The 27,740-nt window shown below is 38.6% G+C and overlaps 2 protein-coding genes across 3 annotated transcripts; one reads left to right on the top strand and one right to left on the bottom strand.

The window, feature by feature from the left end:
• Positions 1-218: 218 nt before the first annotated feature.
• On the bottom strand, positions 219-5,940 carry LOC117291572 (methyltransferase-like protein 25). Its single transcript, XM_033773376.1, has 7 exons — positions 5,354-5,940; positions 3,683-4,621; positions 3,043-3,294; positions 1,943-2,046; positions 1,500-1,593; positions 873-1,019; positions 219-653 (listed from the first exon to the last, which is right to left on the bottom strand). The coding sequence occupies exons 1-7, from the start codon at positions 5,927-5,929 to the stop codon at positions 570-572; spliced, it is 2,196 nt and encodes a 731-aa protein (XP_033629267.1). The 5' UTR covers positions 5,930-5,940; the 3' UTR covers positions 219-569.
• Positions 5,941-7,709: 1,769 nt separating this feature from the next.
• On the top strand, positions 7,710-27,381 carry LOC117291878 (protein CIP2A homolog). Of its 2 annotated transcripts, none has more exons than XM_033773822.1 (21): positions 7,710-8,909; positions 10,422-10,571; positions 12,003-12,162; positions 12,684-12,796; positions 13,229-13,323; positions 14,093-14,189; positions 14,806-14,928; positions 15,550-15,695; positions 16,192-16,267; positions 16,834-17,064; positions 17,589-17,745; positions 18,157-18,298; positions 18,835-18,934; positions 19,482-19,600; positions 20,663-20,894; positions 22,326-22,388; positions 22,489-22,599; positions 23,366-23,553; positions 24,830-24,943; positions 25,839-26,061; positions 26,506-27,381. In XM_033773822.1, the coding sequence occupies exons 2-21, from the start codon at positions 10,470-10,472 to the stop codon at positions 26,653-26,655; spliced, it is 2,742 nt and encodes a 913-aa protein (XP_033629713.1). In that variant the 5' UTR covers positions 7,710-8,909; positions 10,422-10,469; the 3' UTR covers positions 26,656-27,381. The 2 variants fall into 2 exon arrangements, with proteins under 2 accessions (XP_033629713.1, XP_033629712.1); XM_033773821.1 differs by lacking the exon at positions 7,710-8,909 and adding an exon at positions 8,942-9,281.
• Positions 27,382-27,740: the final 359 nt, after the last annotated feature.

The following is a 27,740-nucleotide window of genomic DNA, read 5'->3' as shown; positions in this document are numbered from 1 at the left end:
CATAAATTGTAAACAATTTGGTGTCATGCTGTCACTTCTATGTATCATCTGCCTTGTTATCAGCCGTCGATTTCACCAAACTCTTCCTAACATAAGATTAATCTTAGGACTTAGGACGAGTCCTAACCCTGCACTGTAGCATGCAGATCTTAAGATTAATCCTAAATTAGTAAGAGTTACCCATCCTAACTCGAGATAAGACGAGTCCTAACTCTTTGTGAAATCGACGGCTGTTTTTTTTTTGGGGGGGGGGGGAATTCACATCATAATTTTAAAAGGTATTGAAAAAAGATTGTATTGTAAAAATCGGTGAGACATGGTGTTATGTTAAAAAAGATTGATAAAAAATTGCCTTAAACAGGCTATTGGCAAAAGCTTTCAAACTATACACAAGAGACCAGACAACATTTAGGACTGTTTTCTAAAAAATGGGTGGAGGAAATTCTGACCCAGTCAATGTTTCTGTAGCTGAGGGTTGTTCACATCTAACTGAGACAACAAAAGAAGAAATATTTATGTTAAAAAGTTCCAAAAGAAGAACTGCATCATACCACTGGTAGCCTGCTGGGTTAGCTGGTTGCCACGATAGCATAGCATCTTGGTGATGTCACCCGGTCAAAGAGTTGGATTACTGCTGCCCTTCGAACATTAGCCTTTTGGAGGATAAGAAAGGACATAATGGTTAAACAAAATTCCAATCTTCAAAGCAAAATATGTAATCAATTTAACTTGAAAAGGTAAAAATGAAAGAAAGTAACAGTTGCCTCTTCTCAGATTTAACAACTTGTCATAGAATTGAAATGGCATCGTGGATCGTTTGTTTCTTTCTTCTTTCCAACTTAGAAGGGAAAATAAAAACAAAGTTCAGTTACCTGCTCTTGTAGGTAGCAAAGTCTGTCCAACATAATGAGGCCCTCTATTGTTGGTGACAGTGCAACTCTTAGTTGATTTAGCGCTTGTAAGTGGCAAAAATATGGCTGGAAGCGCTCTGAATAAGCAATGATGTCTGCATCAGAAAGCTGCTTCAACAAAAGATGACATAAAGAACTAATTATTAGAACCTCATCAACATACTTCCACAAACACCCCAATAATTTCTTGCATGGGAGGACTATCTCCTTTCCCTTTCTGAACTTTTACCTAGGGTGTGTTTTGCATTTGTAATCAATAAGTGTTTCGGTTGAAGTGGACATTGGTTAATCACTGGCCAATGACTGAAACAGAGATTGGTTACGACCGCCAAAATGGACTCCCACTTGTAGGTGTGTGTAGGTGCCCTTACACTCCAACTTACAGGGAAACAATGGAACAACGCTACCCACCAAGGTTTTCTTTGTATATAAGTGGTACCCCACAGAATTTCTTCAGAAATGAGAATAGTAGAACAGTTATAGCAGGACCCCACATACCAGATACGTAAGGGTGCATGTGTACCTGGTGGGTGAGGATAAAGGGCTGTAAAAGTTTTCATAACAAATTGCAGGTGACTGATAACTTACCTTTGAGTCATCAAACTTGAGTTTCCTGAGAGCTTTTCTTGCATACTCGAGGAATGAGTGACACTTTGGAGCAAGCTTTCCAACATTTTCGGATCTGACAAATGAAGTAACAGAAGAAAATAAATGACTTTTTGACACAAAATGTAAACATAAATCATGATTAATTTGAATGGCCGTCTGATAGGCTAACCCAGGATTTGCCTTTGCCATTTTTAGGGACTTGTCTTTTCACTAGTTGCCAGCTATATAGCTTTTCCATACTTTCCGTTTTTTTCTATAAATAATGTGTAGGTAGAAGCTTTCACATTCATAGCAAGGGAAAACAATGAACTAGCCAGAATGACTACTGAGGCAACATTACAACTGAGTTGAAATTTTAGTGGCATTTGGCCAGTGGACCACTGTCCTCGGGGAGATTTCTGGCTATTAAAAATATGACAAACCTTTGAGGGATTCTGAAGTGATCTCGAAGTAACACTTGAAGTACACTTCGATAGAACAGACCCATCGCTGGTACCACCTGGGTACTTGCAATCCTATCTGCTGCCTAAAAAGAAACATGGGAGGCAAAATCATAACAAACGTTCAGTTAAAAGGCTATGGGATTTGAGGCATTGCAAAGTGAGGTATTTGGTTTGCGCTAACCGCATGTGTGCATCTACTTGCCAGGTAGATTTTGTTCTTTATAGAGAACTGTATTGCGTTATATTCTACTAACGCCGAGTAGATTTTGTCAGGGTTCAAATTAACAGAAGCCTGGTCGCCAAATGCAAGTAAAAACAGCAGCAGGCCTGTCAAACCCTTACTTTAATAGACCGCCGGGCGTGTCAACAAACAAGTTTCTTGTCACAATAAATAAGAGGTACAGTGGTAAAATCCCAGAGAGATATTATTTTCTCAAGGGTTAGAGATTTAGAGGATGGTGTATATTGCACCCAAGTTGAAATGTTGAATAAAGTTAATGCCTTGAAACAGCATGCTCTGTCAACCTTTGTGACATATAGAAGAGTTTGCGGTAACACCATGTAATAACAATCTCTAAATGAGTTGGGGTGGTTCTGAAAAGAACCGTTGGATTAACTTGACGTTTCGATCAGTATGCTCTGATCGTCTTCTGGAACCGTTGGATTAACTCAACGTTTCGATCAGTATGCTCTGATCGTCTTCTGTCCAGAAGACGATCAGAGCATACTGATCGAAACGTCAAGTTAATCCAACGGTTCTTTTCAGAACCACCCCAACTCATTCAGAGATTGTTATTACATGGTGTTACCGCAAACTCTTCTATATCTTATTTCCACCATGCAAAGTTTCAAATCCTACTATTAAACCTTTGTGACATTGACCCAAAACATTTTGGGTCTGTCACAAATTTAAACAAATTTCCTTTCAGCAAATTCAAAACAAATGCCTTATTAAAGGGTTGGGTACTTTTTGTAGGATACAAAAAGCAAAGCAAACGTCCACATATTAAACTTTAAGGCTGTTTTTGGCGTAGCATGTCCCCTGAGCGATATGGAGTTTTATTTGGGTTTTAACTCACCATACACGCCAATATTCGGGCTGGTCTGGCAATTACAGTGCCCTTTGACCTCATGAATTTGCTCATGGGAAATCCAAACACCTCTGGTCTCGGACCTTCAACATGCCAGCCCTCCGTCTCAAACCTCTCTGTGATTTGGTGGTAGCAGCAGCCGATATTCAAGAGAACCTTGGCATTGTCGTTGCGAACGAAGAGCCTCAACATCGAGGGCGCAAGATCTCCACACGTATGGAGACCCATCAACATGAATGGCTGTTGAAGAAGAAAAGTACAATCAAATTGTTATCAGTCATAATTGTACTACATACATGAGCAGTAGAACACATTTAGCAGAATGCATACAGTATTGGTAAAAGTCTGGTTTTTTTATCAAACATCAGTGTCAGAAGTTTTACCTCTGTTCAAGTGGAATTGCCCATCCTATTCCTGTCATAGAAAAAAATATATATATATTTACAGACACTTGTAATGGGTTTTAATGAGTACCCAAACTACAAGTTAACCCCACCCTTTTTAGATTTTTTTTTATTTTAAGAACATTAAAACACACAGTGCAAGAATGAACCTTGGCAAACTTCATTCAAGGATAACCAAAGAAGGTTGAAACTGAGTCAGTCATATTGTCAATGCAGCTACTTACAACTTCACTTTCCGAGCTTGGCAGCTGTTTTCCAAATTCCTGAGAAGTTTCAGCCACCATACCAGTCAGGCTGGTCGATGGTTTAACAAACGCTGTGACAGGGCAAAAAGTTGCACTGCTCTGAGCCAACGCCTTTTTACTGCGCTTTTTCATCTTTCCTTCCCTGCATTTACGAATGTTATCATCCTCAGTTGATACTTGTATTTTCGAGTTACAATTACTACTTGGGCGAGTTGATAGATTTGAACTGTGTGAATCTTGTGACTCTGTGCTAAAAATATCTGCTGATATACAGCCTAAAGGTTGGGAATCAGAGTCGTGGTGAATGTCTTGTCTCTCTGATGGGATCTCGTGCTTCTCATCACTTATTAGATCAATCTTATGAAGATCTTTAATCACATCGACTTCAGAATTGGTGTTTCCAATCTCACTTAACGTGTCGGGTGATTGGTCAACTGCCTGTTGAGCATTCATGACTTCATTTACAAATCCGTCTGATTGGCCAAGGACGCTGTTGACATCTGAGGCTTGGATGTCTTCCGTAAGTTGTTCTGTTACCACCACAGTTGTTTTTTCAAAGTTTACTACTGATTGGTCACTCCCCACATGTTTATTCATGGTCTTATTTAACCCAGCATCAAGTGATGACTGTGCCATTGCAGCCGCAGGACCATCAAAATCTTGCTTTTTCTTTAACTTGAGTGCTCTCTTGGTGTAAACATCCTTGAAAGTATCCTTCCTGGTGTCTGGTGGGGCGAACCCCTGTTTAATATTCATGGTGTGCTTTGAAATCCCCTCCCACTTCTCAAGTAGCTTTTGGCTTCTTTCTCTGGCACCATGAGTGTTTGAGTCCGATGAGTCGATGCCGATAACATCTAGACCATACTGAAGAGTTAGATAGTTTCCAAGGTAGCCTTTGCCACTGCCGATATCAACCATCTGTGGGAATAACAGTTCACAAAGGTTAGACAAATTTCTGTGACACAAAGGTATCATGTTTTTTTCACAGTAATTTCTACTGTAAAGAAGTCAACTCAACAGACAACCAAGGTGAACACTGATGTTACTTAGACCCAGTGACTGGGGCGCTAGATTCCTTTTTTCAAAATTTTGACATTTATCGGATTCCTTTCTTCAAAATTTTGACATTATCGGTCATCTAGCTAGATGACCGATAATATTAATGTCAAAATTTCAAAAAAAGGAATCAAGTGCCCCAGTCACTGGGTCTAGATGTTACTTTAAATGTGATGCACCCTCCTGCTAATTGTCCCTGACCCGTTGCCAGATCATCATGACTACAGTGATCATGATGAAACTTACTCCTAGTAGTAGTACCTGGACTCTACGAGGTTCGATCCGCTACTGTAAATAGCGGATTGAACCTTAGTTCTAGGAGTACTTAGTTCTTGATAAAGAAATAAAAAGAAATCACAACAGACTTTTTTCATGATTGTCCTTATAATAATTTATAAAACTTCATTATTTAATTTTACTTTTCTAGCTCCTAGTCCTACATCCTACTAGTCAAAAAGTTTTAAAATGAAAAAAAAAGGCTGATATATGAAGAGAAAAAGACAAAAAATAGACTCTCATGAATGAATGGTGGAAAATGACACTGGCACTGGATAGGCTAGGCCTAGCCCTAACTAAGTCTTTTGTTCTCCTGACCTGTTGCAGATGATGGATCTTGGCCAATCTCGCAGTGAAACTTGACATCCTTTCTACCTCATGACACTTCTTCATGTTCATCAGTGCTCTTGTGTGCACCAATAACGTCTCTTCCTCCACCGTATGCTTATCCGATAATGAAGTTGACCTCTCCATCTCGACATGTGTCTCCTCAATTTCATTCAAAACATCTTCACGTTTACACAACACATCAGTATTTTCTAACCGATTCTCTAAACATTCATTGATGAAGTTTTGCAAGCCCGACCCTTCTTTATTTTCACACGTTTCCTGTGGCTGCCATCGCCCTGCGGGAAGCCCAGCCATATCTTCTTCAGAGAGGTGCACAATCTCGTTGACAACATCTTCAGAAAAATGGGGCACGATAATTTCCTCCCACATTCTGTCGGTGAAAAACCCAACGATGTTCATCTTTGCTATTCGATGATGGCGCTCCATGAATAGAGTGAATTTTTCAAGTGTGTTCTGAATCCTTCGAAGGTTTTCACTATTCACTTCGGTCGTCATAACTGCGGATTCTGTGCCACTCGTGTTCTTCTCCACGGGCGCAGCCATGTTGAAACAGCTGTCAGTCTTGTTATCACGGGGCAGGGAGCATTGTGTCGTCGATCCCCGTGACTAGTTCCCGTGGGAGGGAACCCGTGAGAACGTGGTTGTTTTAGCAAATGTAAGAACATAAAAGCAATGCAGTACAGGGAGGCCAATCCCACAGGGGTGTGGTTCTCATTGATCCGTAGTGAAGTTTGATTGTAACATTCAACTTCACATCATTTCATTGGACCTGCAGGGCCGATTTCACAAAGCCGATTTCACAAAGCAATAAAATTCATCGCAAGACAAATTTTCAGTATCACCATAGAGATTTGTATTGTGACATCACACTTTACTTAGCAACTACGATTGATTTGAAGTTACGATCAATTTGAGACCTTTGTGAAATCGGCCCAGGGGGCCTACTCCTACAACTATGAGGTTGGTATTGTCTGCACGATAGCGGAACGAACATGAGCAGCAAACCATTCCCCCACAAACAAACCCAACAACAACAAAAAAGGAAGAAAGAAGCAAACAAATAAACAAACAGATTTAATTAGCAATCAAACAAAAGGCCTCACCCAAGCAAACAAAAACGAACGGTATCAAAAGTACAGCGGCCAATATACATTGCGCATAATATGATCTTGCTGCCTCGATGTTAGAACTCATATAAGTAGTTCATTTTGTTTACATGCAGATTCCTATGAATATTGTATGGCGACACTACCAGTACAAGCACGCAACTGGTAAAGAGCAACACTTGACAAAGGCCGCGTGCCCGCCGGCGCAGACGAGATTAGAGTGACATTGATCCAATCAGGGGGCTTTAAATGCCTTCACTCCGGTAAAGAGCAACACACTGCATCATTGGTTGGACAGGTGGCGCAGACGAGATTCTTTACATTCTTCGGAGTGACATTATCCAATCAGCGGTCTTGAATGTCATCACCCGTGAAACGATTTGCATTGCTATGCAAATGAGAGATCGAGCAACTGGTAAAGAGCAACACATTGCATGGCGTGTGACAGGTGGCGCAGACGAGATTCTCTACATTCTTTAGAGTGACAGTTACCCAATCAGCGGGCTTTAATCTCCTCACTCCTGGAACGATTTGCATTGTTATGCAAATGAGACATGATCATCTTTGCGCTTTTATTTTTACCACTTTTGCAATAGTCACTCGTACCACTTGCTGCAGTTCATTATACGGACAGCAAACAACATGCATACAACATCATCAATGGACTACAGCACTGGACTTCACAAGGGATTCGGATATTGAACAGTTTTGTATTTCTGTCACAACTTTTCTCAATTGTTGCTTTTAATAGACGAAATAGTAGTAGATTAAGGGAGATTTTTGAGGACTCGACTAGCCATTTGAGAGCAGTTTATACTCATTTTTTCGTGAGCTCTCAGAATGACACCGGATGACCTTCTTTGGCCTCTCCTCTTCGCCGGGCCAAAATTCGATGAGAAGATTTGTTTACACCTAGAAAGAACTTCTTCTCATAGTATGGAATATAAAACAACAAACTGGATATTTCGTGAGTTCCACAATTGTTTTTGCTGTAGTAGTGGCAATATTGCAAACTCCGACTGAAAACTGAACATTGGATTTGAACATAATTGTTTTCGGCCACGCGTTGAGCTCAGTGCGAATCTTGAGGAGAGTGTCAAGAGAACTAAATATACGGTTTATTTTATTGTCAATATGAGGAAATTCACGGCGGAATAACTGATGAAAATGTGCAATATGGCAACCATTGCTCACACACACCAATGTCGGGAGGTGAAGTTTGCGGTCGACCAAAGAGTTCTTCTCTGTGTGGATGGATGGACGGCACTCGGCGAGTTTCCCTGGTGACGCTCCCCGGTGTGGGTCTTCACAGTCAACGAGTGAGTGCCGAGGAGACACTGCACTTTGCACGTGTCTAAAGAACGACCTGGCAAGATGCGTTGGAAGTTTCAATGGATGTCAACTAGCCCGGTTGAAGGGTTTCTTTGGAATATGTGGTATGGATTTTCTGAAGAATAGGAGATCTACAAATGTATGACAAGATCTTTGGGACAGCAAAATCATGGTAAGACATCTATTAACCCAGTTTTCTTCCCAATAAGTAGCAGGTATTTTTCTCTACTACAGGTTATTCAACAAACTTGTTGATATTGTTGACACACTATAGTTTTTAAGGTCAGAAAAGGCAATTTATTTTTCCTGGTTTTCCTTGGCATGCATATTGGTCGTAGCCAATGGTGCATATTTCTTATTCCTAGGTAATTTTCAGGCGGTTGTTCAACATAATATAAAGTCAAAGTTGTCATAATAAATAAATAAATCAATCAATAAACAAACAAATTATCATGATTAATTCAATTAGGCCTAACACTTAATTGTTAGGCCGAACATTAGGCCCTAATCTGGAGATTTTTAAACAATAATTCAACTAGGCCTATACTGCTCTACAGTTGTACCTCAATAATTATTATGCTTGGGCATTTAAACCTGTGTAGGCCATAATATGTGACTAAAATAAGCACATTCGTGGTTAGCACCTGTATTCCCTGATTTAGTATATCCATCAAACAGGCCATCGCACACACAAAAAAAAAACAACAACAACAACAACATAATTGATTAAACAAATATTGTTTTTAACGAATCATCGGCCACAGTTTGGTAATTCAATTTACAGGCAAGCTGAATTGTACACTTCAAGGACGTTTTTATATTGCCCTTAAAATAGCGTGCCAGGCAAGAGCTTGATTCGTCCGTAGAACTGCAACTGCTGCAGCCTACTTCAGCGCCGCATGAAGCTGTTAACTTTTGTTGCTAAATAACTCAAATCAAGGAGCAAGAGTTCGACGATGTGACCATTATCTCATTTCGGATATGATGAGGGCGAATGAAAGGCTGAACAAAATCACCATTATGCACCTACCCGATGACCCAAAAGATCTGCAGTCGGGAAGATGAGGTCAATAAATGTGTCAATGGTAAGTCTCTGAAGGTTTAATAAAATATTAAGCTTAGGCTTAGGAAATAATTTTATAGGCTCAGAAAAAAATGTGTTGGCCTCGACACTAATTGCACCCATTTATGATAGTTAGACTCTCTGGTACAAAAGTTGTACTTATTTTATAAACCCAACTATATCTCTAACTCCCTGTGCTGCATGGATTCTGATTTTCAGAGTACTGTTGCATGCCGGGATTTTATTACTGTTACGTCTGAAATCCTACTCACCGCACGAGCTTTTGTGCAATCAATATAAAAGAACCTGACTATTTGATGGCAATCTTTTCAAAACAGACGATCACAGAAGCGGCGCATTTAAACTATTCAACATTGCTCTCTGTTTTCTTCAGGTAAAACATCTATTCTTCAATTCAATTTCAGTGTTGTTGTATGTCGTTTAATGTGTCTTTTGATAAACCTGTTTATTATTTCTGTTTTGTTTGTGGCTGTTTAATGATCATAGATTGATCAAACGTGTTGATGCTTCTATTATGTCATGATACTTCTGCTGCAGCAGGCAGGCTCGCTGCAGAAATGTTAATAATGTCAGTGAGTGAGAGTTGTTTGTTTGTGTTATTGTTCAGGAAATATGTTTTGAGGCATGGTGAGGTGTCAGCTCACAAGGTTTCCTTTATGGAAAAATGTATTTATTACGCCACCACGTTTTCATTCGATGTGAAATAATTTTACCTCAATTTGATTATGAGATTGAGATGATCTAAATTAAATCATCTCAATCTCATAATCATATTAATTTTAAGATTATATAATCCCCTTTTGTTGTAAAAATGAGTGAAAAAAACAGTGGTGGCGTGACACGGAAAGTTATCCGTTATTTTTTGCCGTAAAGCAATTTAGACTTTAATTTCCCCTCAGAACAAAATTCTTAAGAACCAATTACGGGCACCAAAATAAATAGGACAAACTAAAGATAAACTATGGACACGGTACGGTTGCAAACGTGTCAAATCTGTTTTTATAAATGGATAATGAAATTAATAAATATTGGATAAAAAAATCTTAACAATCAGGCTAGCTTTTGCATTAAAAAAAATGTGATGTATTGTTGTGCAAAGTCGGAGCCCTGTACTCTTATACGAACTGCTACTATAGGTTAATCCAAAGTACAGTCAGACAGTACTTTGAATTTGTAACCTCTTGGTAGGGCCTAGCTAGGGGCTAGGGCAAATTTCTAAAGTTAGGTTTTACATTAAAAAAATTATTTATAGTATAGAAATTCTTGTTACATATTTTTTATTTTTGTTTTGTTTAACTTCATAATCATACTGTAATACAAATGAACTGATACTTTTTGTTATTAAATATATTAAATGTAACTTATTTTAAATGTTTTTGAATGGTTTTGTTTGATTCGATGCAACTACCTCATAATGTACCTCATAATTTAGCATGGAGTTGAACAGGCCTACCTTTAAAAATTGTGTATTGTGATATATTATTTGATGTTACCGATGCTTTTTTATTACCAGGTTTACTGTCTTTACAACTTCATACAAGTCTTTGACATCTGAGCAGACATGGAGGCGACAGCTATGGTGAAAGCTGTGGTTCTTGCCGCTAATCAGTATCACAATAATCAAAGCGATAGTAACTTGGTGCAACTACAAAGACAGCTAGATGTGAGTAAATGGCATACAACTAAGGATAAGATCTTGCATATGTATAAAGAGGGTCATATTAGTTTAGTTCACTTAGTGTCATCTGCCTAGCTGCACTCAAACTTCACACAATACATCATCAGGAAGGTGGATTCAAGTTTGAGCGTTGAGTCGGTGTCAGGACACTTCGTACCTTTGCCACTTCGTACCCTGGACACTTCGTACCTTTTGAAGGTACAAAGTGTCTTTGGACACTTCGTACCTTGGACACTTCGTACCTTCCCTTGAGACACTTCGTACCTTCCCGTGAGACACTTCGTACCTTCAAGGAAACAAAAATTATTTCTAATATCAAATTAATAAATCAATATTTCAAATAAATAAATCATAATACCGACTGAAAGCATGTAACTTTATAAGAACAACTTAAAAACACTTACAAGAAACACCCAAACACTTCACAACCCCAAGGATATTCCACAAATATTTTTAACAGTAATCATTATTTTTAATGAACTTCACTTTACAGTCCATATCAAATAAATAAATCATAATAAAAATCATAGTAATAAAAATCATAGTAAAACACGTTTTAAAAATAAATACTTTTAACTTAAAAACTGGTATTCCATCTTTTCCTATATATCCGGAAACATCGGATGACGTAATGTACACCGGGCCTCAAAAACTTCCAGCGGAGCGGCGCCCTCTATGGCTGACTGGAACGAATGGCTGATCCGCACGAATGTTACAATATTAAATTATGATATTTTAAACTTCACACTGACAAGGACTTTCACATTTTAGACATTAATAACAATTCATGAGGTATTCAGTTATATACTTTTATAATTTTACTGAAGGTACGAAGTGACTCGGCTGACGGTACGAAGTGACTTATCTGATGGTCACTTCGTACCCTGCCCACGGTACGAAGTGACCAATTTGGGTACGGTACAAAGTGTCCCGAAGGTACGAAGTGTCCAGGGTACGAAGTGGCCGACATCCGTTGAGTCATGGCAATGAGTGCCAGAAACAAAGAACTCTGCTCCTGAACAAGATGGTGCATAAAACTGTGACAGGTGCAAAAGTTACTGTACGAGACTGTCCATTGATGTCAATTAGCCTCGACATCCAGCTGATACAACTTCCAGTGATGCCCTATAAATACAACACCTTTAAGAACTAAATGTATTTTTCATATCCACAAGGAAAATGATATCTACTGAGTACATTTTACCAAGATTGTTATACATGAGAGTCCAGCTGTACTGAAGATGTTTGAACCAAGAAACACATTCATATTCCATGTAATGGCTAAAATGTTGCCTCTTCTACTAAAGTTTTGTCTGATTTTTTTTAGCGCGCTTTAATTCTAGTGTAACAAACACACATGTTCATCTATCAGATATATTTTTGTTTTCTCCTCCATTCAACCAAACAACCACACAGACCTTGATTGGTGTGTCGGCCAGGGGAAAGCCGCTTGTCTTCTTCTCAACCAAGCAACTTCTGCCGACAGAATGCCTGACCTGTCTGGTAGACATCTTGAACGAACCGACGATGCCCATCGAGTTGGCTCAGCGAACAATGGTCCTGCTATTCAACCTGGGTGAGTTTTAACCTTTAAAAGTTGTCTAATTAATGGTAAATGTTCCTTTTAATAAAAATGCTCGATAAATTATGTTTTAAACATTACCTCTGGATGGAGACCTGTCTTTAGGTGAAAACAAAAAATAGTTTTACCCTAGCTGCCGCTTCCCAGTTCGTGGCCTAGTCGTATCATAAACTTGGATGTGGTTCCTGGCTATAGCCTACAGCAGCTAACTGTTGTGTGGCTTTTGACTGGCACTGTGAACAAAGAGATTGAGAAAATATGGAGATCGCCAACACTAGATAGCTCAGTTGGTAGAGTGCAGGCACGTTTGACCAGAGGTCATAGGTTCACATCCTGCTCTTGTCAATTTACCCAGTCAGTTTCCCTTTTGTTTGAGTAAAAACATAACTGTATAGAGAGAAAACATGGGGAGCTCTTTTTGAATTAGTGTGGTGAAACTTTGAAATGTAAAGAACGGTAATCACATATATTCCAAAATAACAATAGTTTTTTTTTCCTTTGTTGTTTTAATACAGCATCAGATAGTGAGATTCGTGAGACGCTACAAACTACCTACAATCTCCCAGCATCCCTCGCTGCCTACCTCAGGATTAATATTGACTCAACAGGGGAGCAGGTCATTCTACAGGTCAGTTGAGTTGGCCCCTCCAAAGCAAGGGAGTTGGCTTCGTTTACTTAGAACCATTGTGTGACTCTGATTATTGTTTTGATCCCTTCTGGTTATCCTACCCATTTGGTTCTGTTCCCCTCCTGCATGCTCCGCCCCCAGTCGCCCTCATTCATTTATTTATTTATTTATTCAATTACTTGCTTTATTTCTAACTGTTTTTCCCTATTTGTTATTTCTTGTACTATTGTAACTTTGGTTTGTTTTGTATTGGTAAAATAATAATAATTAGTAATAATGGTAGTGTGCCTGATCCCTGCATGTAAAGCATCACTAGCTTACTAGTGCAGTCCTTGATCCAATAGAATCAAATAAAACTTTATTCACTGTGTACCCTCATGTGAAATTGATGATATCTATGGAAACAATAGTTTAATTATTGTTGTTTTGCAGTGCGTGCAGCTTCTACAGCGCATCACGTATAACTACCGTATCCCGTACCTAAACAGCACCATGGAGGATCTTGTGAGATTCCTGATCTCAAATGTGTAAGTTTAATCAGACAGAGATCAAAAGGATTAAGACTTTTCTTAATCCCATCATATCCATCAGGGGATAAGTTTTAACATTGTGTGAAGGCGTTGCCACAAACTTCTCTAGAATATCCCCACCGAGCAAAGTTTCAAATCCTACACAGCAGGAAGTCGACCGTTTAAAGGCAGTTGACACTATTGGTAATTACTCAAAATAATTATTATCATAAGACCTTTCTTGATTACAAGTAATGGGGAGAGGTTGATAGTATAAAACATTGTGAGAAACAGCTCCCTCTAAAGTGTGGAGTTTTCGAGAAAGAAATAATTTTCCACGAATTTGATTTCGAGACCTCAGATTTAGAATTTGAGGTCTCAAAATGAAGCATCTGAAAGCACACAACTTTGTGTGACCATGGTGCGACAAGGGTGTTTTTTCTTTCATTAATATCTCGCAACTTCAACGACCTATTGAGCTCAAATTTTCACAGGTTTGTTATTTTATGCATATGTTGAGATACACCAACTGTGAAGACTAGTCTTTGACAATTACCAATAGTGTCCTTTTGCTTCAATCAAAGTTTGGAAATAAATGTGAATGTCAGTGATACTTGATTTGGAACTACTTGGTATTCACTCTTGATGCATCATGTGCCCTGAGCAAGTTGCACAAAACCTCAAACCCTCAGTTCTTTATTTATTTCCCCCCCCCCCCATTTTAATTGACTTTCTATGAAAAACTTGTTGTGCATTAAAGTAAACCAACTTGTTTTCTTCTTTTCAGTCAAGCTGTTGAGAATGAGTTGACGATGCCATGTCTTGGACTGCTAGCTAACCTGTGTCGCCATAATGTGGCAATTCAAACACACATCAAGGCAATGGTAAGATCCAATAAGCGTTTCATTTTTAAAAACAGATACCACAGGGACACTGGGAAAGTTTAAGTAATTTAGGGTTGAACAAAGAAAAATTGACCAGATTTGAACCTGCCCAAACTAGGCCTAATGCTGGATGTCTCCCTACTATGTCACATAGGGAGGCTGCCAACATAAGGGCTAGATAGCTCAGCTGGTAGAGTTTTTGGCATGTTCATCAAGAGGTCACAGGTTCAAGTCCTACTCTAGTCAATGTTTCTTTGTTCAACCCAAAATTGCTCTTTGATCATTTTTGGTGTAAACTTGTAAATTTTGCCAGCTTAAAAATAAAATGTATATAATGTTTCGGGGATCTTTTTGTCAGATAATCACAATTAAGCCTACCACGTGTGTATCTACTTGCTGGGTCGGGTAGATTATGTTCTTTTGAGTACCTGTCTTGCTTTATATTCTACTACCGCGGAGTAGATTTTTCGGAATTCAAGAGACTTCTCCGTTCTGGAAAGAACTGTCCTTCTTTTTTTAACTACTACCTTGGCAGAAGGTAGGAAATCGGCCAGGACTACTACTTTTAAGCCGGTTATAAATTTATAATGATTTACATTCTTGAATCTGTGTACAGGATAATCTGAAGACATTATACAGAACGTTGATTCAATACCTGTCTCATAGCAGCCTTACGGTCATCGTCTTCTCCCTCTCCATCCTCTCCAATCTGTGTCTCAATGAAGAACTTGGAGAAAAGGTATGTCATCATTGTCAGTTGTTGTCTTAAATTGTTGATACCACTCAATTGTATCTTGAGTGTTTTAGCTAGGAAGCCTTCAGAAACTCTGGGTGCTAATTTCTTGATAAAACATGCATTGCTTGCTTTGTTTTTAAACCATCTGCTTGACCATTCAATATCCACTTGGTTTTGAATGATCAATAAACTATGCCAGCCTGCTATATTACATTATGTGGTGGGTTCGTTAACACAGTACACATTCAACCCTCCTACTGTCTGACCATTCTATTTTATCCACTGTGATTTTGAATGTATGCCAGTCTGCACTATTATATCATGTGGTGGTCAACCCTCCTACTGTTTGACCCTTCAATTATATCCACTCACTGTGGAATGATTCATGCCAGCCTGCAATATGACATCATGCGGTGAATGCGTCCACAAAGTAAACACAACCCAAAGGTTTTTTTTCTGCTTTCAGATAGGTGTGCCATCATACAGACTCTGTGCTGTTAAACAGTTACAATAGGTTGGTCAACTCACTGCAAATGTTATGGAACGTATGAGGCGAAATATAGCATTTATTGTCAATCATTCAAGAACCATAACCTGAATAATTTCTTGTCTTTCTGCCTCCAGCTTTTCAGTGCCAAGAATATAAACCAGACATTCCAGCTAGTCTTCAACATTCTACTGAATGGTGAGGGAATCTTGACGAGGCGTTACGCTGTGGATGTATTCGTAGATCTACTCAAGAGCCCTAAGATTCAACGCTTTTTGATTGTGTAAGTTTTAAGGCATCATGTAGATCTTGATTTTATGAGGACTTGACAACTTAACCTGACCAATAGCAGCATTAATCTTGTGTAAAGCCCGGTTCATACTTCCTGCAAATACAAATGAGAAGCAAATTTCGACGTCAAAATGTTTGCAACGAATAATACACAACAGTAGAATTATGTGTGACGTCAGAATTCAAAGCATAAACCAGGCTTAAGAATGCACAGTTGACACTTATCATGTGTTACATTTTTCCATGGCTCGGTTGAGTCAATCTTCATCATTTGTTAGGGTAGTTTCAAATTGAAAAATCTAGGTGGTATATTGTAAAATCAGCGATTTTTCTCTCAGCAGATGTCCGCAGTTAAAGTTTTCTATATCGTCAAGAGTACCAACTTATTTCTCTATCTAAACCCCCTAGTGCGTTTAACATCTTTTCAAACCGTTCTTGTAAGATTTTCCAGTCTCGTTTAATGTCATTTTTTCATTCTCGTTATTCAGGTATGAACATTTTCCAATGTGTCTGCAGCAAGTACTGAAATTATTAACCACTCAAGAAGCAGAAACAGTAAGCAAGGTGAGTTACTAATCTTACCCCCACACACTGTTGACATCTGTTGTTTTTACCTTTCAATAGTGCTAAAGTAGGTGACCCGTTAAGAAAGGGTATTGACTTATATTAGGTTTTGATTTTGCATTGCCTGGAAAACGGAATATTCTTTGTGTAGATTTGGTGCAACTGTTTAGAGATGGGGTTGCCCTGGTGTTTCTGGCATGGTTGGCTGCAGATTTGGCCACATCACCTTGTAAACCCTTAAGCGGGTTCAACCTTCCTGCAAATCCAAAGCGTATGTTAGCGTCACAAATTCACAATGAATAGTTTGCATCAGTTGACTTGTGCTCAACTCTTGCGAAACATTCGCTGCGAAAACAGCCATGTGGCTTAAAAATTAGTTTAGCATTCGCAGGAAGAATGAACCAGGCATTACAAGATGCTATCATAAAAGTGGGTCTCATAATTCAAACATAGCTCTACGTCCTGTCACAGTCCTCACAAATGAAATTAGCGCTTTGGGACGCCAGTAGATAAAGCGCTTCATAAGAACAGGATGATTACTATTTTAATTATGTTATTTTTACTAGATCTTTGAGCTTCTTCTAGCGTTCTGTGATGTGAGTGACCTTCGACCCACAGTCTGCAAGAACCTGATGGCCACACCAAACCTACAGAAGGTGGACTCCCACCACCAGGGGTCCAGCAGTCTCTCTTCCTCGGAACCATTCCTGGTCATCGTCACGTGGGCCTCTCAGCCTGTAGACCTACATGAAAGCGTGTCCCTTTTGGCCGTAGACCTCCTGAAAGAAGTTTATGAGGTTTGTTTAAGATCAAGTGCTTTCCTCTTACTTACAGCTTTTTTTTTTTTTATTATGTTTGAAATTCGCTGTATCTTTGACTGCATGAGGGCGTGTGTGAAACAAATTTACAGGTTGTGAACAAGTCATAAAACTAAGAGTTTTTTTTACATATGTTGTTATTTTGTATTTGGCCATTGATACAAAAAAAACATACATGGAATAAACAAAAAATAAAACGGTAACGTTGATGCAAGGAAACATGCCTTTGAAAGGGCCCTTGTGTTCCCAAAAAACAGTCAACTAACGTTGATTTTGTCTCCATTTTGTGTGAAGAAGTTCAATGTTTTGCAAGAACTTGAAAAAAAGTAATTTACCTTCAGACCTTTGAAAAATTTCTCGGGAATCTGCTTGAAAGGATGGCAACCTTTTGCCCACACTTTAGCACAAATATTTTGGTTTGTCTTTTATGCATTCTTTCCTATTAAAATGTATTGGTCTATCAATCATGATTTTCATAATGTTTCCATCCCATCATCTTACAGGAGATGATAGACTCTGGTCTCATCAGCAAGCTCTCCCCCCGAGTTGATGTGGTACTGCCCATGACGTCTGAGCAGTTGACTCCGCCCATGGAGCTGGATGGACCAATGATGAAGTACAGATGCAACAAGCTGACAAAGGTCATCAACCTCCTGATGGATATCCTTTATGTTGTAGTCGGGTCAAACTTCAGAAATAATGTAGGTCAAAGTTGAAAGTAATTGTTGAGCTGTTTTGTCTTTTCACTCTTACATAATTGTTGCGATCAGCTTCTGACACCACAAGCCTTACTGACCACTCAACCATCAGAACACTCTCATCTGCTCACAACCGGACTTTCACCTATGTTGCTCCCCAAATGTGGCACAACCTCCCAGTATCCATTAGAAATTGTACCTCTTTGCCAATGTTCAAGAAATCTCTTAAAACTTATGTGTATCAATTGTAATATGTCGTAGTAGTTCCATTGGTTTACTCACTTTAAAGCGCTTTGGTCTTGCCGAAAAGGGGCTTTATAAACGCTCTGTTTTAATTTGTTATTGTTCTTGTTATCCTTAATTCTTTTCTCACTTCTTTGTGGTGACACTAATGTGAGGTCAGAGGTTGCCAATATCCTGAACATCCAGGCCTGCTTCCAGATACTTGAACATCAATTCAACCACAACAGGATTGGCCTGACCCTCAGTAGGTTGACTGTGGACTCGGACTGGAGGTAAAGCTCATTCATGAAGCTCATACATGTACTATATCTCTCTCTCTCTCTCTCTCTCTCTCTCTCTCTCTAGTCGACCGAGGTCGGAATCATGTTGAGGCTCGCCCATCCCTATCTATACCTCATTAGATTGGGAAGATCAGCTGGAAGCTTGCACAAATACATCAGTTTATTAGTGTCAGTGTATTAGGAAAAGATGAAACACTCCATTCCTGAAGAATTTCACATCCTATAGAGCAACTTTTTTAAGTGTAGCTACTTTGACTTTTTTTCATTCACGATTTTGTTTTGCCCTTGGACAAATTAGAAAAAAATATTGTTAATAAGGCCTGAAAAGTCTATTACAGCATACGCCAAGTGAACATGGAGGTCAGCCCTTGTACTCAATGAAATTCTCCTACTTTTTTCCAAGGACTAAATATCATGCCTGTCAAACATGAAAATGTTTTTTTTTTTTTTTTTTGAAATGTTTTTTCAGCACATTTTTATTGCTCTTACCTTTGTTGAAATTTGTTTGCAATTTTCCTGTGTTATAGTGAAGCTGGTGTGAGCACAGTTCTACACCTGCTGGACCTACTGCTCAAGTTAAGAAGAGAACTGCCTCAGTTGGATCATCCTCTGGTCAAAGTTATGCAGGTTAGAGTCAATTTGATGTTTTCAATTCATGGGAGCAGCTTGTCAATTTTTACTGGACACTATTTTACTGACAGTTTAAAGTATATATTGTCGCTTTCGTTGTTCATTGTTTGCGTTTAGCCAGTAGTAATACTTGCAGGACCACGATGTATTTCAATGTATGTTTGTATACAGTTGACATTAAAATGTTCTAATTGTTACCTCTTTATAGCACAAATAATGTAATTTGGTTTTTACCATTAGACCATTGTGTATTAAGCACTGTATACTCCGTTCTTTCATGAATGAGTTTTGTTAAAAAATCAATAGGCAAATCACTCTGGTTGGATTCAAACACCTGACCTTTGCATTGCTAGCGCAGATGTCTTACCACTAGACCATCAAGCTATCCCGATGGCTAGAGGCAGTTCGAACATGGTTGTATGACGACAGCAAAACAAAGAAACACAAAGCAGAAATGAGATTTTGGACTTCAGAATGAGCTCTTTATAAGCAAAACCTCTTTAGATCGAGGGTAACAATATTGTTTTCATCTCCATGTTTACAGGATCAGCGTCTGGTCCCCTTTCTGGCTCACGCTATCACTACAGATCAGCGAGTCAGTGTACAGACTGCACTGAGACTCATCAGCACTGCAACGACTCTTCCTGAGTTTCCTACTATTGTGTAAGTTATTAAAAACAGTCAATAATCCTTTTTGAGGTATGGCGGACGTGATAGGAGTGTACTGTATGGTTTGGGTGTATACAGACAAATTTACCCAAACCTTATAGTGTTGTAGCATTTTGTCCGCCATATCTCAAAAATGCTAATTGGCTTAACCCGGCTGCAAGCGTCTTGTACAGATATGAAATTCATTGTGCATTCTTATGAGTTCTGATTTCCTAGTTCTTGTTAAAAAAGTCTATAAAAGCACACACCATGTGTACATGTTGGTCAGCCCTTCTCAATAAAACGTTCCTACTTTTTCTCCAACGACCAAGTATCATGCCTGGTCTTGTATAAAAATGCCCATTGCGTCGCAAACAACCACAAGATTTGACCTACTTGTACTCAAACTTGATTGATATTGGACCGAGTCGGCATTTTCCAACATTTCCCTTTGCAAATTAACATCTAATAAATGTTTCCAATGTTTAATATAGAATGCACAACTGTAAAACAGAACCATGTAACCATGTATTTCTGATTCTTACTAATTTTCCTGACATTTGTTCCCGAAAGTACCTGGTCGTATGGTGATGGCTATACAATAATGAACTGTCTCCGAAGAGTTAACCTAGCACCAGAGACATTACTATCAAACACTTGATGTTAATGTGAGCTTTATAAAGTCCTAAGGCCGAGTAAAAAAAGAAACTTGTTTAGCGTCCCCGCCCGCTTCCTTTTTAGAGGCCGCCTCCTTTGAATTTTTTTTATTTTATGCACATTTAAAAAGACATTGTTAATGATATTCATTTATATTTTTATTTGAAAAAAAGGGTTATTTTAAACGATCTCAGCTAAAACAATCTGAATGTCTTGTCTGAATGTCTTGTCCAAAATGTTTCATTTATGTAGTGTGTGTTTGAGCAGTAGAAAAAACAATGGATATTTGACATTTTAAAAAGAATGGCAACCATCTTAAAATAAAAAGCCCCTCCTCCTTCCTTTTTTTGAGAAACCCTGACGCTAAACATGTTTCTTTTTTACTCAACCTGATGTCAAAGTGTGTGTTTTATCTTGTAGGTTGGGAGAGAGCATCGCAGCCAACAATTCCCAGAAGTCTGAGGAGTTGGAGACCCTCAGGAGGCCCATGAACATGGATAACCCTGGCTTCAATGTGGTCTTGTCTCCGAGGCGTCCCAAGCCAGTCTACCAAATTGAGAGGAGGAATGTCCAAACAAACAGCGCCAAGGAAGGGAAGCAGATGGAGACTAATGTGCAGAGCCTCATTGATAAGATGCAATCTGGACTGGATGTGAGTACGCCTGCCTGAACAACATATTCAAATTAACTTCCAAATCACATCAGGGACACAACATCCTTCAATATGTTCAAGTCAATTCTGAAAGCCCATTTGTTTCAGAAGGCCTACCACCAATGTCTGATTTATTTCATCTGTGCCTCAGCGCCTTTGAGCAAACCTTTGATTAAGGCTCTTTATAAATTGTTTGTGATTGATTGATTGATTGAAATAAGAGTCTTAACTTTGGTTTAACCCTTACACCGATGTGTGTTAGCACTGTATACTCAGTACTTTCCCAAGCACTGTGAAAACAAAATCACAGTCCTCTTACTCAGGTGGTGTTCATAGCAGTGTCTCACCAACTAGACCACCAAAATTGTACATCTGTTAAATGAAAGTCATTACCGAGACCCCATTTCACAAACTGTTAACCAGAAAATGGGTGTTTAGCAAGTTCTTCTGCTAAGTAAAAAGAAGCACATGAACCAGACACAAACAAAATACCGTACATGGTATTTTGGCTGGGTAACTGTTTCTGCTGAGCTAGATATCTCTGTGCTAAGCATTTTTGTTGTTGGCAGCTTTGTGGAATTGGGACGCGATTTTAACTTCCTGTAATCATTTTTGCAATAAGGGTGTAACTTTCTTAAAAACTGAAATCACAACTAGATGGGAGGTTAATCTTTAGGTGGGTTTTACTCTGATAATTGCTCTGAAAGGGGTACTGTCGCTTTGTTTGCAGCAGGCCTGTGGCTGTACATTGAATTATGAACTCCAACCAACTTAGTGCTAGCAAAGGGAGTCATTTTATGATGGTGTAGCACTAGCTGCCAGTGCACAAGCGGTAATTAGGTTAAAGTTCATAATCCTATGTGATGACAGTACCCCTTTAAAAAACAAAAGGTCACTTTAATAAGACATCACAATGGAATCAATTAAAGCTCTTATTAAGTGAAATTGTGTCCTGGCCCAATTTCATAAAGCTGTTTAGCAGTAATATACTGCTTGACAAATTTCTTTACTAAGCAAAAATAGAGTGGGGCACCAGTCACAACAATGTAAACTTAATTCATTTAGGCTGTTAATTTCTGCAAAGCAATACTTTTCTTTGCTTAGCAAGTTTTTGTGCTAACAGCCATTTATTAAATTGGGCCCTGGCCCAATTTTGTGTCCTACGTTCCAGAAAAATACTGTGCTTCTCATAAGTAGTGCAAGTGCCATGTAATTGGGCACAGGTGCTTAATGCATGTGTGTTAGAAAAATCAATTATGGTACAAGGGAACAGTGGAGTGTTTCCAAATAAACGGCCATTATCCTTGCCAATCAAATAACTCTCCATTAGCCACATGGTGACATATTTTAAAAAGGTTTTGTTATGGGTTTCACAAAAGATTGTACAAAAGACTGACTTCATTTCTCTTCTGATGCATGCTTTGTTTGCAGCTAAAAGACATGAGGGCCTCGGAGATCATGGACGTGTACGAACACAAGCTGACCTCACTAGCCGTAAGTCAATGTCTGTCGATTATGAAATGAACCGATTTATTTTTGTCTATTACTCTCGATTAATTTTGAATTGATTACTTGAATGATTGGATTATTTCAGACAAAGGAGAGTCATCTTCAAGATCTTCTTGAGGCCAAGAGGCTGGCACTTGCCCAGGCTGACCGGCTGATTGCTCAGTATCGATGCAGACGTGCACAGTCAGAAGCAGAGGTAAATGAAATCACAAACTCAATGACTGTTAATGAAATGAGCCTTTGATTGCTTCACTGACAAAATGTGATTACCCATACCTTTTATTTTTAATGCTACAAATTAAATGACACTTATTTTATTATTTTTGTCTTAAGTATTGTAAGTTCAACTCAATATAAAGTGTATCTAGCATTTATAATTCAATTTAATTCTCACATTATTACCATTTACAATTTTTCACGATTCATTACATGAGTTCTTCTGGATTGTTGATGATCAAGTCAAAGAGTGACCGGCTTTTCGCAGGACTTTCTTGGCTAAATGCTGCAGGCTTTGCCTAGTCGTGGTTTCCTCTTGGTTTTTTATTGCATTCCCTTTGTTATTTTTTTCCTGTCTTTCTCTGAGCGCTTTGCAACCTTACGAAAAAGCGCTATATAAATTTGTTTTATTATTATATTATAAATCATGAGTTTGTTTTTTAAAAACAAGAACTTTGTAGATGTTACCTCAACACTATGTAAGTAACATCTACATTGTTCTTTGATTTGAGAAAACGAACCGCATAAAGCCCGGTTCATACTTCCTGTAAACACATAATTTGCATCAGTTGAAAGGGGTCAACTCCTGCGAAACAATTGCTGCAAAATCAGCCATGTGACGTCCAAATTTGCTTCGCATTGGCAGGAAGCAGGACCCATGAACCAGGCCTAGTCCAAATTTATCACGATGCTTCAATATACAATTTCAAAAATAATATATTAATAATTCATTTTATACTTATCAGGCAAGAAAGTTGCGCTCGATGCTCCAAGAGTCTGAGAAGCGAAGCGAGAAATACAGGGAGCAGCTCTTTGACACCAAAAACAGAGAGCAGAAGATGTCTGCAGAGATTGAGAAACTGACTGCTCGAAACGAGCAGCTCCAGGAGAAACTTGAACTGCTTGAGGTGACCCATGGAGAGCAGGCACGCAAGTAAGGAATATGTTTCATACTTCAAAACGTAGCTCAACATACATTACAGGGGGAAAAAATGAGCAATTTGATACGCCTCTTAGGGGTGTGATAAAGCACTGTATAAGAACTTAGTATTATTACTATTGTTATTATTAAGTCTGATTGTCTGTACAGGGCTTGAATTTGACACTGGACCGGTGGCATGAGGCCTGTGAGTTTAGCTTTGAGCCAGTTAACTCATGACCTGACAAGTCTGACAGTCTTGTGTGTTTCAATTGATAATACATGTAATAGTCACTGTGTAACATTTTTAGATATGATGTTCAAATGTCGACGTTGAGTCTATCAAATTGTACAAACCCGTAAGACTAAATAATTGGGTCTCAAAATTCATCACTGCAATTAACTATCTTTCTGAAAGTTTGTATATACTCAGCGCCTTGAGTACCTTGTTTGGTAGATACGTCCACGCTATATAAGACTTCAATATTATTATTATTATTAAATGAGAAAGATCTTCTCTCAGTGCTTTATCAAATAAAATTAATTTACTAGTTAAACTGTATAGAACAGAAAGCTCTTGCTCATGAAGATTCTGATCTTGTGAAATATATTCTGGTCCAGTCAATATTTTGAGTTACAAGAGTGTGAAATTTTACCCAAAATGTGAGCCTTGCTGTAGCCTGTATTGATTGTAGCACTGTTGGATATGAAAGGGGGCAGATTGGTATATGATTTTCTCCCTCAGTTTGACTGAGTGGATTTGTATTGATGAAAAAAAAGGGCTTTATGTCATGCAAGAATCTCCTTATTAATTTTACCCTCTACAATTAGCCTATTTAAAATGTTTAGAAATTTCTTTCCATTGGTTTTATGTTGGTCCTAACAATAGATGTAAAACCTGGAGTGAGTGCATCAATAAACTGTGCAAGTCTTGCGCACGTTCAATTGTTAAAGTATTTCACACTTAAAAGAGTTAAAATGTTAGTATGGGAACATTTGTGGCAGACCAAAATGCTGACATACTCCATGTCCTTTTTTTATTTTTATATAGATAAGGCGAACACAATAGGAGTGCACGATTTGGTTTGGGTGTATCTAGACAGATAAACCCAAACAAAATAGTGTCATAGTATCAGTATTAATACAAAATTACAAAAGGAATTATTAAAGGTATTGTGTATAAGTTATTGTCAACCATATCTAAAAAAATTGCTCATTTTCTGTAGTCCCCTCATGTTGAAGATGGGAACTTTGTTTCATCTTGAAATGTTCTTGTTTTTCTAACCCACAGTTTGGAGACCATCCAGCGTGCATTGACAGCTCAAAGGTCTGAGCATCAAGCATTGAAGGAGATGCATGAAGTGCTCTCAAGACACAATGAGACACTCAGAGGGCAGCATGAGAAGTAAGTGAAGATTAGAAACATGTCCAGTCAAATATCAACTCCTTAAATCTGAAGCGCAAAGTCTTTCAATTATATTATCTGAAAGTGGCAACTCAACTCACGCTGAAGTAAATTTTTCTTTGTTCGACCCAAAATTATTTAAAAGTTACCCAGTTAGTTTTCCTCATGGTTTATTACTTGATTGTTTTTCTTCAAGGAATGGATCATAAAATGTTATGGTCAATTAGAATTGATGATGATGTTGATGTGGATAATGGCTTAAGAACTGGGGCAAATTTCATGGAGCTGCTTAAGCAAAAAAATCCTTGCTTTTAGTAAAATCAGATTATCGGCCAAGAATCCACTCAACTGTTATGCTAAGTAAACAACAGCTAAATACCAGTCCCAAGCAATGCATATGGCATGAAATCTTTGCCAGTAACGTGTGTTAAATAAGCAAGCTATTTTCTTAAGCAGCTCCATAAAATTTGGCCCAGGCCTGAGGACTGGCCTTGTGGTTACTCAGGTGGTGTGGTGTGTGTCAGTTTCGTCCTGGTTGCCTGTTGATCTTAAAATAACTGAGTGTACACTGCTATATTCTACCACTTTAGACTGATGCAATCAAATTTTTAGTGTCTCAAACTGTGACGTATATATTGTATCTAAAACCATGCTCTGGCTGTCTTACTTTCTGTCATAGATAATACCTTTGAGCAATGAGTGATAACAAGATCCCAGTGAGCTACTCTGGCTCCAATGAGCCTTTTTGAGATATGGCAGAAACAATGCTACAACACATAAAGTTTGGGTAAATTTGTGTGTATACACCCAAACCAAAAAGTACACTCCTATCACGTCCGCCATACCTCCAAAAGGCTTATCCCATTCTAAAATTTGCTTTGCTTGAAATACACAGGGCCACAATGAGGCTGGACGAGCTTGAAGATGAGCGCAACAATCTCCAGCGCAGTCTGAAGGACAAGGAGAATCGGCTGGCCGACACCGCCCACTCCCTGGAGGAGAAGAGGGAGAGGCTAGCCAAGATTGAGAAGGAACGAGACGAGTTTGAGAAAGCCTTGGACAATCTCGGCATTGAGTTGCAGAAGATGGAAGGCAAGAAGAAAGAGCTGACCTTACAGGTAGGTTTTTCTAGGGTTGTGCTGTGAAGCCGAACAGTCAAGTTTAAAATTGAATTGTAAAAGCCTGGTCCCACTGCAGCGATAGCGAGAACGATAACGATAACGACGCAAAGAGAACACATTCTATTGGTTGAATGAGCGTGTGCGTATTCTGCGTGGAGCAAATCAACCAATACAATGCATTCTCTTTGCGTCGTTCTCGTTATCGTTCTCGTTATCGCTGCAGTGTGACTTGGCCTTTATGCTCAATAAATTAATTTCTTCCCCTTTTGCTTGTGTTACCGTAATCATTGTTCTTTTGCTGCTGTTGATTCAATTGTTTCTTGATTATTTTGTTATGCGCTTGTGTACATTTTATGGAATGGGCGCAATATAAATCAATCAATAAATATTTGTATTACAACTGTCTAACTGGGGTTGTTTTTCTTCATCTCTACCCCACAGGTGTCCTCATTAGAGGTTCTGTGTCGTCAGCATGAGTCCGACCTCAGGAAAAAAGAAGCTTTACTCAAACAGTTAAGGGACGATGTTGATAAGCATGCTAAAATCACCGAGATGATACACAGTCTGACCGGGGGTAAACCCAACTCTTGAAGAGAATCATGGGTGGGCTCAAAGTTTCTCCACCTATCTGGATTTACCCCCCAGCCTATGGCCTACAAGAGGTGGAGTGGAACCTCGGACCAGTGGTCTCACAACAATTAAATTATTTCAGTTTTATACTTGAGGAGAGGTGTATTGTCGTATGCGGAGACAGTTTGGATGGTGAACTTTTACTGTAGGGTATACATGTTATCCCTAATTTATATTTATTGTGCTTAATAAAGTCAAACCTCCTATCAATTTATTATGAGGTGTTGATTAAACTTTCTTAAAAGCGGAACCATTTCAATTTACTTTTAGTACATTGATTTAGGTTGAAAAAATGTATAAAAGGATCTAGCCTTTGGTTTAACATAGCGCCCTCTATTGCTTATAATACTTTTGTGGACTGCCATACGAAATAATTTTATGAACAAATGTCAGTCTTAAGATAAAGAAAGATTGGGTTACTTATCTAAGGTATGTAGTATACGATTCAACTTCTGGCAGTTTAGCCTATTGCCAAGATTTTCATTTCCAATATAAATACATGTATGTTACTTTTTGTGCTGGTGTCATTTTTAAGAAAATATTTTATGTAAATAAAAGAAATTGAGAATCAGTTTCCAATACTTTGACTCATGAAAAGTTAACTTTGGTCTGTGTTACATACTGCATTTTATGGAAATCTGATGACTTTGAAATACATGTACAGTCAACTCCTGTTGTAAAGAGTATATCCTGAAGTCATGAATCTCGTATCTGCTTTGTGTTTCTTTGTTTTGCTGTCCTGTTTACAACAACATTATTCCTGTCGGAAAGAGGTGATTTGGCAAGTCTCAGTGATTTTGTTATAACCAGGGTTGACTATAGTTACTGCAAAGTTGTAGTTCTCAGATGTTTTTGGTGTTGCGATATTATGAGAGGTTTACGTAGAAAATGTTGGGAGAAGTCTGGGACATTATTAGAAGCACATTTTTATGAACAGAAAACTGAACAGAAATTGTTTACTCCTCGAAAAGAACATTGACCCGGTTGTTTATAAACTGATGTTCTTGCGTCCAACTGCTGGACCGGTTCAGGATAAACAAATGGAT

Source organism: Asterias rubens, chromosome 6 (genome assembly GCF_902459465.1).
Source record: "Asterias rubens chromosome 6, eAstRub1.3, whole genome shotgun sequence".
In the NCBI taxonomy this organism is placed as follows: domain Eukaryota; kingdom Metazoa; phylum Echinodermata; class Asteroidea; order Forcipulatida; family Asteriidae; genus Asterias; species Asterias rubens.
Note: the sequence above shows the minus strand (reverse complement) of the source record. Positions and strands in the feature narration are given on the sequence as shown.

Coding starts and splice junctions, on each gene's coding strand:
- LOC117291572 (XM_033773376.1), bottom strand. CDS start 5,929: ATGGCTGCGCCCGTGGAGAAGAACACGAGTGGCACAGAATCCGCAGTT. Junction 2,047..3,042: donor CCCGAATATTGGCGTGTATG/GTGAGTTAAAAC, acceptor GTTTCTTTTTAG/GCAGCAGATAGGATTGCAAG. Junction 654..872: donor TTTGCTACCTACAAGAGCAG/GTAACTGAACTT, acceptor ATCCTCCAAAAG/GCTAATGTTCGAAGGGCAGC.
- LOC117291878 (XM_033773822.1), top strand. CDS start 10,470: ATGGAGGCGACAGCTATGGTGAAAGCTGTGGTTCTTGCCGCTAATCAG. Junction 22,600..23,365: donor GTGCACAGTCAGAAGCAGAG/GTAAATGAAATC, acceptor TATACTTATCAG/GCAAGAAAGTTGCGCTCGAT. Junction 23,554..24,829: donor CATGGAGAGCAGGCACGCAA/GTAAGGAATATG, acceptor TCTAACCCACAG/TTTGGAGACCATCCAGCGTG.